This window comes from Capra hircus, chromosome 3 (genome assembly GCF_001704415.2).
Source record: "Capra hircus breed San Clemente chromosome 3, ASM170441v1, whole genome shotgun sequence".
Classification (NCBI taxonomy): domain Eukaryota; kingdom Metazoa; phylum Chordata; class Mammalia; order Artiodactyla; family Bovidae; genus Capra; species Capra hircus.
Genome location: NC_030810.1, coordinates 98,024,583 through 98,036,898, shown reverse-complemented (window position 1 = coordinate 98,036,898; position 12,316 = coordinate 98,024,583). Strand labels below are relative to the sequence as shown.

The following is a 12,316-nucleotide window of genomic DNA, read 5'->3' as shown; positions in this document are numbered from 1 at the left end:
TCTTTGGGGTTTTTATGGCGGCTTCATGACATAGGAATGATTAATTAAATCACTGGGCATTGGCTACTGATTCAACTTCCAGTCCCTCTCCCCTCCCCAGAAGTCAGAAGGGGGCAACTGAAAGTTACAACCCACAGGGTTTGCTCCATTGGTAGCCAAGCCCACCATTATTTGCCTTCTAAGAGTCACCATACTAACACAACAAAAGACTTTAATCACTCTCAACACTTGGGAAATTACAAGAGTTTTGGGAGCTCTGAGCCAGGAACTGTGGTAGAAAGACCAAATATATATGAGAAATATATTTTGACCATCTGGATGACCAAATATATATTTCTTATAAATCACACTATCACAGACATTTAACTTATTTCATTTTTATATTACAAATAATGCTATCAACATACATTAACATAAATTTTTGTCTGAATACTAAATCTTTCTTTAAATGGCTAAGTGTCAAGGGTTTTCATGTTCCTGCCACATTACTCTCCAGAAAACATTGTACTGAGATTTCATTTTTGCTAACACTGAATAATTGTCTTTTAAATTAGTGAAAATAAGGTAAAACAGGAACACATAGTGGACAGAATTATAAATTAGTACAGTGTTTCCTGGAGAACAGTTGTTCCAAGTACACGAAAAACCTTGAAACTAGTACTCAGATGGGCAGTTCTCACTTGGAGTCTCTTGTCATTTTAATCTAAGACTGGACACATACTATGACTTCTTTGTTTCCATGTTTAGAACATCAGCTGGGATAACTAGGACTTCTGGGGGCTGGCTGCACATCTCTCTATCACAAACATGCTCTTCATGTGGATAGCTTGGGCTTCCTCACAGGATGATGGTCTCAGGGTAGCTGGACTTGTTACACAGCTGCTGACTTCTATGAGAGGAAGTTTTCTAAGAAACCCAGGTGGAAGCGGCAAGACTACTTACCACTTAGTCTTGGAAGCCATCCAGTATCATTCTAACTGCATGCTGTTGGTCAAAAGCAAGTCATAAAGACAACTCAGATTCAAGGGGAAGAGACAGCATGAGGGTGCAAATCCTGGGAGATAGAAAGGGATGTGTGTGTATAACTTTTTTTAAAAATTGGCATTTCAGATAACTTTTCAAATGTTAATTGGCTGTTTATAAACCACGACCTTAATTCTCAAGCTGTTATGAATGCTTTTTATTTACTGCAGGAAGAACCTGAAGAAGGAAGGGCAAGTATTTACAAGTCAGTGATCATCAACACTTCTAAGGAGATGATGTGCTTCAGTGACTATCCCATCCCAGATCATTATCCTAACTTCATGCACAACTCCCAGGTCCTGGAGTATTTCAGGATGTATGCCAAAGAATTTGACCTTCTAAAGTACATTCGATTTAAGGTAGGGAATTTTGTGGGTATCTCTGTGTTTGAAGTTGTTTGCAAAGTAAATGAATAATGTGGTTTCATTTAGCGGTGCTTATGTGTAGCTTGGTTTGGTATGCTCATGTATCTATCCAATAGACTCTACACTGAGTCTTCTCTCTGACTGAAAAGTATCAATGGGAAAGTCCCTCTTCTATGTATTTTGACTACAGATCCAGGAAGCAACCTTCATTTCATTGCCTTCATTCTGTATCATTTGATTACAATAAACAAATGAGAACTGACAGGTTTGGGCACTTTGAAAACTTCTGGTGCCACAACTTGTTCCACAACTTGCCACTTAGCCTTTTATGCTTTCTGAGGTGCTTTTCAATGCATTTTTTATGTGACGACAACAACCCCATGTATTAGTTATTGAACAGTTATGAGAAAGCAAATAAATCAACTCTGGTGTAGAGGAAAGAACACTGAATTGGGAAAAAAAATCTTAAATTCTAGTCTTTGTTCTGCTGCTAATCTACTTGTGACTTCAGGCAAGTAAGTTCCTCAACTTTGACGTGTCTCAGTTTTATTTGTAAAACAAGATGATTGTAGTATATCACCTCCTTGGTTCCTTCCTGCTGTAAAATCTTCCATGATATTTCTATTATTTTAAGCCATGACCATAAAAGAACCAGTATTTCTGACAGCTGGCAAAAAACCCAAATCTTCTACTTTCTGATCATTCTACTAAATCATGCCTTTTTCTATTTAACAACAAAATTAAAATGGCAATATCCAGTGACGACTTCCAAAGTCAGTCATTTATAGTCTAGTGATGCTTCTCTTCACTTTTTAAAAACACTTAGGTTTGTTACCACACTAATCAGTGAAGAAACACCCAAAAAAACAAAACAAACAAAAAAACAGTGATTTAACAGTCTAGTTAGGAGGCAGAAAAATGAAAATTTCATTGTAAGCATAATTAATAAAAATACAGAGTTACAGGGTGATAAATGCCCTGAGATCTATACATTGCAGCTCAGAGGTGGGACACTTAATCCCTTAGAGCTTGAATTATCAGGTACCCTTGGACTTCCCTGCTCAGATGGTAAAGTGTCTGTCTACAATGCGAGAGACCCAGGTTCAGTCCCTGGGTTGGGAAGATCCCCTGCAGAAGGAAATGGCAATCCACTCCAGTATATTGCCTGGAAAATCCCATGGACAGAGGAGCCTGGAAGGCTACAGTCCATGGGATCGCAAAGAGTCGGACACGACTGAGCGACTTCACTTCACTAAGGATGTTTTCTTAGAGGAGATAATACCAAACTAAATGTTGAAGGGTGAGTATCTCCAAATGAGGAAAGCATAAAAGGATGGTCCAGGCAGAAGCACTGGCCTGTGTACAAGTAAGAACATGATAGAGAGGAACTATAAATAATATAGGATCACTTGGGTATATAAGAGTGTTATTAGTCCACCAAGACATTATGGTCATAAATCCTAGAAGCACATAGGACGTACTCTTAATGTTTCCTTAGACTAGGTAGAGTAACCTGTATTTGTTTTTAAAGCTAAAAACTATACCACTGACTATCCCATCTTTTATCTTCTTTCTTTCCAGTTATTTGTAAAATGGGCATTTATGGGAGTCAAAGAAGTTCATTTACACAAAACATGAGCCACTGAGATGTTTTTCTACTCTATTAGGAAAGGGAGCCTTATTAGCTCAGTCACACATTTAAGACTAGACAGTGAGAACGGAACTTGAGATAAGAAGGCATCGGAAGATCTCAGGATGTCTGGGAGTATGGGGAGGAATAGGCATTTAGTGCATCAAGTGTCTTAGAAACACAAGGGAAGCCCACATCTGATTTAAGTGTCATATTGCCCTAGGGTATGGTCCAGGGCATATGGTACAAGAAGGGCTTCCCAGGTGGCGCAGTGGTGAAGAATCCACTTGCCAATGCAGGAGACACAGCAGACTTTGATCCCTGTGTCAGGAATATCCCCTGGAGGAGGAAATGGCAACCCACTCCAGTATTCTTGCCTGGAAAATCCCATGGACAGAGGAGCCTGGTGGGCTACAGTCCAGGGGATTGCAAAGAGTCAGACATGATCGAGTGACTGAGCATACACACACGCATGGCCTAATAAAACTAGTAATTTGCACTTTTCTAGAAGAGGACAGTGCGACATTAATTTGCCAACTCGTTTGAACTAGGTTGCCTCATGAAAGTTTTCTCACTCTGACCACGGGGGTGGTGGTTGTGATGGTTTAGTTGCTAAGCTGTGTCCTACTCTTGTGATCCCATGGACTGTAGCCTGCCAGGCTCCTTTGTCCATGGGATTTTCCCAGGAAAGAATACTGCAGTTGGTTGCCATTTCCTTCTCCAGGGGATTCTTTCCGACCCAGGGATCAAACCCTGGTCTCCTGCATTGCAGGCAGAATCTTTACCAACTGAGGCATGGCCCAAGAAAAGTAGTCATTTGTACTTTTCTAGAAGGAGAGGATAGTGCAACATTAGTCTGCCAACTCTGTTTTTATTTAGCTCTCCTCGTGAAAGTTTTCTCACTCTGACCATAGCCCCAAACAAAAAAAGTTTTTATTTGTAGAGTATGAAAATCAAATATCCCTGCCTTAGCCCTCTTATGTGGTATCAGCCCTTTGTGTAAGCCCCTGCAAAGACAGACCTGTCAGGGAAGATGACCACTGCATAGGCTGTGGCTACAGTCCCCTGTGGTGATCCCTTTTCTTCTTAGACCACTGTGTGCAGTGTGAAGAAGCAGCCTGATTTCCCCACTTCAGGCCAATGGGAGGTGGTCACGGAATCTGAAGGGAAAAAGGAGGTGTATGTCTTCGACGGAGTTATGGTTTGCACTGGCCATCACACCTATGCTCACTTACCCTTGGAAAGCTTCCCTGGTAAGTAGCCTACTAAGCAAGAAGACCCTTGAACCATGCCTGTGACCTGGTCCCTAAAGAATGGTCTGAGTGATTCCTACCTTGGGATGAAATAAGGCTTATCCTAATTGTGCATATTCTACTGAAAAATGTTGCAGTAACATGTATTAATAATATTGGGGAGGTAGAAATAACAATAACATGGGGGACTAGAGGAAAATTAGAAGGCTTTATATTTAGTTTCACGATGATTATAGTTTTTCTAAGCATAAAAAGAGTTGATCTGCATTAGACTGAACGAAGGCTTTAAAAAATTTTTATTGGAGTATAGTTGATTTAAATATTGTGTTTTGAAACATTTCTGCTATATAGCAAAGTGAATCATATGTCCACTCTTTTTAAGATTCTTTTGCCACACAGGTCATTACAGAGTATTGAAAAGAGTTCCCTTGCTATACAGCAGGTCCTTATTATTGCTGTTTTGCTGGGGTCCAGACCCGGTGGATCCAGGGAATTCGAAGGTGGGGATGGTATTGGCATCCTTGGAAAAATACATATTTAATTACAGAGATATAGAGAGATTAGAAATGGATAGTGTAGTAGAAAAATTAGTGGAGAAAAAGAGGCTGAATAACTTGGAATTCAGCCAGAGAAATGGGGAGCAAGAAAGAAGCGACATGGGGCTATCAGTCTTTCCAGAAACTGATCGGATTTCTTTATTTTTGGGTTTGCTTATATACCTTTTGTTACATATAGGGATGAATATAGAGTCACGTAGGGGTCAGTAGTCCTGACCTTTATCAAAATCAGGTGCTTCACATAAATGTATTAAAAAAAGGTCTTAGGGATATTACATCATCTTCTGGCCATGAGTGAGACCTGCTGACATTTTATGATCCTTTCTTTCTGATAACCAAAAAACTTATTTCTTCCAAGGGTGTTTTTTCTTAAACCACGCACCACCCTCCAAATAAAGTTACATTCCTATAGGGTGAGGGTGTAGTGAGTTACAATCAAGAAAGGAATTTATTTAACCCAAGGTTAACATGATTAATCTTAAAGGTTAATACTTATTTCTCCTATATGCTTAAAGGTTAATACTTATTTCTCCTATATGCTAGTTATATTCATTATAAGGGCAGGGAACATGGAGATTTAGCAGCAAACATCAACCCAACAAATGAAAATCCTTTCACTAATGTTCCCCTTAAGATCTATTTAGTCTTAAGATAGTGATGAAGTTACATTTTTACATAGCAAGGACACAGTGATTTATAACAAAGTACAGTGATCTATTACAAAAGAGAAAATTCATTAACTAAAAAAGTCTAGTATTGCTAACCTCAAAACTATTATATTTCCTTTTCTATATTCCAAATACATTGATTAATATATTCCCAGGTGCCTAAGGATATGGAGGCCTGGCGGCAATCATTGACTCAACAATGAGAAAAGCCCTATGCTAATTAAGACTCTCAAAATACTCCAAAACTCTCTGTGCTTATACTTATTAAGTATTAAGTATATAGGTAGTAAACAATCATGTGCGTAGTGGCAAGAGTATGGATAATCCTGTCACACAAGCTAGTCTGTCAGCAGAGAGGTTTGACCTAAGACACCCTTGTCACACCCAGGGCAGGGAATTAGCAGCAATTATTGGCACAACAAATGAAAAACCCTTCACCAATATAATTCCTAACCAAACCACTATACTAATAATTTCCAAATCCCCAAAAGAATTTGCCTTTAGTAAGTCTAAAACATCTCATGCCTCTCAGATTGGGAGGCTGTAAACAATCACATGTGGCCGGACGAATATACAGGTGGGCTAGATAACCTTCAGAGGAGTCCGTAAGCTGAAACACTCTTGTCACGCCCAGGAGTTTTTATTGCCTTGGAGCTGCACGTTTACTCCTTCTCCGAGAGAAATGGTTATGGGGGAGAGCCTAAAACAGACTCTGGTTTTGGGGTAGATGCTCGGAAACAGGGGGTTTCCTGAGGCTTGATCACGCCTTTGTGTATGCCAAGCCTCCTTCCTCATGACCTTTGCCCTGGGCGGAGTTCCTCACGCTGGCCCCCGGCACTGTTTAGTTGCCAAGTTATGTCAGACTCTTTTGCGACCCCATAGACTACAGCCCACCAGGATCCTTTATCCATGGGATTTCCCAGGCAAGAATACTGAAGTCAGTTGCCATTTCCTTCTCCAGGGCATCCTCTCAACCAAGGAATTGAACCCATGTTTCCTGCATTGGCAGGTGAATTCTTTACCACTGAGCCACCAGAGACCCCTTCTTACAGTAGTGTGTATATGCCAATCCCCGTGTCCCAGTTTATCCCTCCCCCACTTTTCCTCCCTATAGAAAAGTTTGTTTTCTATAACTCTTTCTGTTTTGTAAATAAGTTCATCTGTGCAATTGTTTTAGACTCCACATATAAGAGATACCATATGATATTTGTCTTTCTCTGACTTACTTCACTCACTTTGACAACCTTTAGGGGCATCCCTGTTGCTGCAAATGACATGATTTTGTTCTCTTTCATGACTGAGTAATATTTCATTGTATAAATATACCACATCGCTTTATCCTGAATGAAGGCTTTTTTTTTAGCAATGGAGGAAACAAACAGAAATATCGAGTTTCTAAGCAAGAAAATAAAGCTTAAAGAAAGAGTTAAATTACAGTCTTTGGCCTGGATTTTCATTTTGAGGGAAAAAAAATACTATGTATGTGCTCAGTTGCTCAGTTTTCAACTCTTTGTGTTACTACTGGAGTGGGTTGCCATTTCTTCCTCCAGGAGATCTTCCCAACCTAGGGATTGAACCCATGTCTTCCTGCATTGCACATGGATTCTGTGTATACTCTAGAGTATATAAAAACATGTATACTACAATTGAAATGGAAGTAGGTATTTACAGAAGATGAAGAGAGGGTGGGGTGGGCAAATAGGTAAAGGGGATTAAGAAATACAAACTACTAATTATAAAATAAGTCACAAGTAATATAATAAACAGCACAAAGAACATAGTCAAAATACTGTAATATTATTAGAGAAGGAAATGGTAACCCACTCCAGGGTTGTTGCCCAGAGAATCCAATGGACAGAGGAGCCTGGTAGGCTGCTCTTGGAGGGTCACAAGGAATCTGACACAACTGAGCATCTAAACCACTATAATATTGTAAAAATGTTACCTAATCTATAAAATATCATTACTATGTTATACATCTGGAACTGATGTAAGTCAACTACAAAAAAAAAAAAAGGAAGAAGAAGATGAAAAGACAAGAGAATGTTTTCTGAAGTAGTTTGGATTTGTGAGTCCACAAGTCCAAAGTACAAACAGATCCTGAGTTAAGCAGACTACTTATGATAAGGAAATCACAAGGTTTGACTCTGGGGCTATGGGAAAAGAAACCAGGCAAAAATATTAAAAAGGTGACAGTGCACTTGAATAAAAGGAGAACACATGGAGGATGTGCACACTGCAAAAAAATTCAATGACCATTACCCAGTAATTATTTTTCCTTCTCTTGTAGGAATTGAGAAGTTCAAAGGACAATACTTCCATAGTCGAGATTATAAGAATCCAGACAGTCTCACTGGAAAGAGGGTCATTATAATTGGCATTGGGAATTCTGGAGGAGACCTGGCAGTGGAAATTAGCCACAGGGCCAAACAGGTTTGAATTAGTAAAATTATTTACTTTGCTTCACTAAGGAAGCTGCAGGACCCAACGGAGTGTATATAACTGCTCACAGCCCATCAGTGCCAATGGCAAATGTAGGGATTGGTTTTGTTGCCTCAGTTGGCAACATCATGATTGATGATGTGACTGAGCCAGGTTACAAGTTAAGATTTCCATCATTTATCTGGCCTCACTCTAAGGAATTTAGTTATGACCAAGGACTGTGCCCATAATCTCTCTCAGCTGTCTCTTTGGAGGGTGCCTCTGGCTTTGAAGAAGACCAAGTGATTGCTGGGAGAGCCTGTTAGAATGCAGCATCCACAGTGCGGACCACTTGTTGGCCAGCAGAAATGCCATGCTCTTATTTTGAAGGAAAGTGTACTGGGTCATTGAAAGCTTTTCACTCATAGGCTGGTAGGGGAATTTTCCCCTTCACTCTTCTTCACTCCCCAAATGAAAAAGAAAAAAGAAAAAAAAAAGCAGTCTAATCCTCTGAAGACAACATGGACATCAGTATGAAAAGCATCCACATTGTAGCACATGCAAGCAGCTCTCCCCAGCTTCTGAGTACAATTAGTTAACATAGAATATCATCCACAGTAAAGCCATTTCTATGTCCTTGAGGGTTTTTTGGTTGTTTTGTAGTTGTTGTTGTTGTTTTTGTATCATAGATTTTGAACTGGGAAGAAAGCATCTTCATTATAAATTCCTAGAAAAAGACATCATCTTTCTGGAATCATAACTTTTTTGGCATAGTTAAATGGTTGTTCTTCAGTAACTTTAATTAAACATACATTTTAAATTACTTTTAAAAAAGGAAGTTTAATGCCACAACTTTGTTAAATAACCTTTACCCAGAAACTCCATTCAATAACACTTCTTCTCAGGTTTATCCTCATCTATTACCACAAAACTGGTTTCACATGTTACTCCATGAATTAATTCAATAAGCATTTATTAGAAAACAGTTATATAAATAATAAAGGGTAAAAATGTATGTGGGTGATGTAATAAAAGAGTGTTCAAAGTATGTGGTAGGGACCCAAGGCATGAACTATCTTTAATACTATTGGCTTGTTAAATTGTCAGCCATAGAGAAGCTTGGCCTTACAAGCACTCAGTTCAGTTCAGTTCAGTCGCTCAGTTGTGTCTGACTATTTGTGACGCCATGAATCGCAGCACACCAGGCCTCGCTGTCTATCACCAACTCCTAGAGTTCATGCAAACTCATGTCCATCGAGTCGGTGATGCCATCCAGCCATCTCATCCTCTGTTGTCCCCTTCTCCTCCTGCCCCCAATCCCTCCCAGCATCAGAGTCTTTTCCAATGAGTCAATCTTTGCATGAGGTAGCCAAAGTATTGGAATTTCAGCTTTAGCATCAGTCCTTCCAATGAACACCCAGGACTGATCTTCTTTAAAATGGACTGGTTGAATCTCCTTGCAGTCCAAGGGACTCTCAAGAGTCTACTCCAACACCACAGTTCAAAAGCATCAATTCTTCGGTGCTCAGCTTTCTTCACAGTCCAACTCTCACATCCATACATGACCACAGGAAAAACCATAGCCTTGACTAGATGAACCTTTGTTGGCAAAGTAATGTCTCTGCTTTTTAATATACTATGTAGGTTGGTCATAACTTTCCTTCCAAGGAGTAAGCGTCTTTTAATTTCATGGCTGCAATCATCATCTGCAGTGATTTTGGAGCCCCCAAAATAAAGTCTAACACTGTTTCCACTGTTTCCCCATCTATTTCCCATGAAGTGATGGGACCAGATGCCATGATCTTCGTTTTTTGAATGTTGAGCTTTAAGCCAACTTTTTCACTCTCCTCTTTCACTTTCATCAAGAGACTTTTTATTTCCTCTTCACTTTCTGCCATAAGGATGGTGTCATCTGCATATCTGAGGTTATTGATATTTCTCCCTGTAGTCTTAATTCCAGCTTGTGCTTCTTCCAGCCCAGCGTTTCTCATGATGTACTCTGCATAGAAGTTAAATAAGCAGGGTGACAATATACAGCCTTGACGTACTCCTTTTCCTATTTGAAACCAGTCTGTTGTTCCATGTCCAGTTCTAACTGTTGCTTCCTGACCTGCATATAGGTTTCTCAAGAGGCAGGTCAGGTGGTCTGGTATTCCCATCCCTTGAAGAATTTCCCACAGTTGATTGTGATCTATGCAGTTAAAGGCTTTGGCATAGTCAATGAAGCAGAAATAGATGTTTTTCTGGAACTCTCTTGCTTTTTCCATGATCCAGCAGATGTTGGCAATTTGATCTCTGGTTCCTCTGCCTTTTCTAAAACCAGCTTGAACATCAGGAAGTTCACAGTTCACGTATTGCTGAAGCCTGGCTTGAAGAATTTTGAGTATTACTTTACTAGCATGTAAGATGAGTACAATTGTGCAGTAGTTTGAGCATTCTTTGGCATTGGAATAAAAACTGACTTTTTCCAATCCTGTGGCCACTGCTGAGTTTTCCCAATGTGCTGGCATATTGAGTGCAGCACTTTCACGGCATCATCTTTCCGGATTTGAAATAGCTCAACTGGAATTCCATCACCTCCACTAGCATTGTTCATAGTGATGCTTTCTAAGGCTCACTTGACTTCACATTCCAGGATGTCTGGTTCTAGGTGAGTGATCACACCATCGTGATTATCTGGGTCGTGCAGATCTTTTTTGTACAGTTCTTCCGGGTATTCTTGCCACCTCTTCTTAATATCTTCTGCTTCTGTTAGGTCCATACCATTTCTGTCCTTTATTGAGCCCATCTTTGCAAGAAATGTTCCCTTGGTATCTCTAATTTTCTTGAAGAGATCTCTAGTCTTTCCCATTCTGTTGTTTTCCTCTATTTCTGTACAAGCACTGAGGAACCATAATTTGCCAAAGAACAGGGCAGCAAGAGTGGGTGGAGGTAAGGTGGATATGTTTCTGATAAAGGTTTGTGACATATGTGTTATTGTCACTATTTTATATAGAGAGAACTTTTTACTATTTTTTAAGTGGAAGATAATTGCTTTATAATGTATTGGTTGAGAACTTTTTAACTGCAGCTCTGAGCATTTACATTACTTATAACCTATATTGTTGAAGTTATATAGACTGTACACAAAATAATTTGATTCCTAAGACCATGCATGCTCTTTCAACTGTGACACATAAAAGTAGTTAATTATGATAGTGCTTAAGGTCACCATTGGTGAGAATACATGTATGAAGTATATGATCATCCCTCTGTAGACAGGTCACCTTTTAACGGAGGGCTTAAACAAAAAACCATAAAACAAGGACTTCCCTGGCAGTACAGTGGTTAAGACTCCAGTGCAGAGGGTGTGTGTTCAGTCCCTGGTTGGGGAACTAAGATCCCACTTGCTGCAGGGCATGAACCAAAAAAAAAGAAAAGAAAACCCATGAAACAATGTACTTAAATAGCTTGCTGCTGCTACTGCTGCTGCTACGTCACTTCAGTCATGTCCGACTCTGTGTGACCCCATAGACGGCAGCCCACCAGGCTCCCCCATCTCCAGGATTCTCCAGGCAAGAACACTGGAGTGGGTTGCCATTTCCTTCTCCAATGCGTGAAAGTGAGAAGTGAAAGTGAAGTCACTCAGTCATGTCCAACTCTTAGTGACCGCATGGACTGTAGCCCACCAGGCTCCTCCATTCATGGGATTTTCTAGGTAAGAGTACTGGAGTGGGGTGCTATTGCCTTCTCCGCTTAAATAGCTTACAACCCTGGAAACTATCTCTAGAGAGTGTTATAACATAGACAAAGTGATGCTTTTGCCAAGTAGCCGAATACCAAATTTTTATTAGCTCTGGTGGACTTGAGCCAGCAGATGACACAGAAAGAGTGACCAGCTCCTCTGTTGCTCTACTTGCAATTTTCAGTTTTTCCCTTAAATAACTGAAACATTTCTTAAGCACAAGCTTTGGCGTAGGTAAGACTTAGGTTAGAAATTCAGCTCTACCACTTAGTAGCTATATGAGTTCAGGCAAATTATTCATCTTCTCCATGTTTCTCATCCATCAAATGGACATAATATTACCTACCTCAAGAGGTATTTATTTATTGATCAAATAAAAATACAGATAAAGGACCTAATACAGTGACTTACAGGTTATAATTCTCAATAAATGGACATGTTGATGATGGTATATTGGGAACTTAAAGATGTATCTGATATACCCTTCCACCTTGGAGAAAATACATTAGGAAAGACAAAAATCAGAATATACAATGTTAAATATCAGTATAATTGATGTTTTTTTGTAATAACGCAAACAATGTCAAAGGCCAAGAATAGATTGAAGGTTTTAAATTAAATGATGTCCACTTCCTGTCAGCTTTACTGTTCCCTGATTTTAAATGAGTTGAACAG

At 39.6% G+C, this 12,316-nt stretch overlaps 1 protein-coding gene across 4 annotated transcripts in view; it reads left to right on the top strand.

Annotated features, from left to right (window-relative positions):
* The window catches only part of FMO5 (flavin containing monooxygenase 5), a 39,644-nt gene that overhangs the window by 11,432 nt on the left and 15,896 nt on the right, over positions 1-12,316 (top strand). For all 4 annotated transcript variants that reach the window (XM_018045998.1, XM_018045999.1, XM_013962470.2 and 1 more), the window contains exons 3-5: positions 1,194-1,382; positions 4,109-4,271; positions 7,787-7,929. In XM_018045998.1, coding sequence (XP_017901487.1) covers positions 1,194-1,382; positions 4,109-4,271; positions 7,787-7,929 — 495 coding nt within the window. The remainder of the gene's footprint in view (positions 1-1,193; positions 1,383-4,108; positions 4,272-7,786; positions 7,930-12,316) is intronic.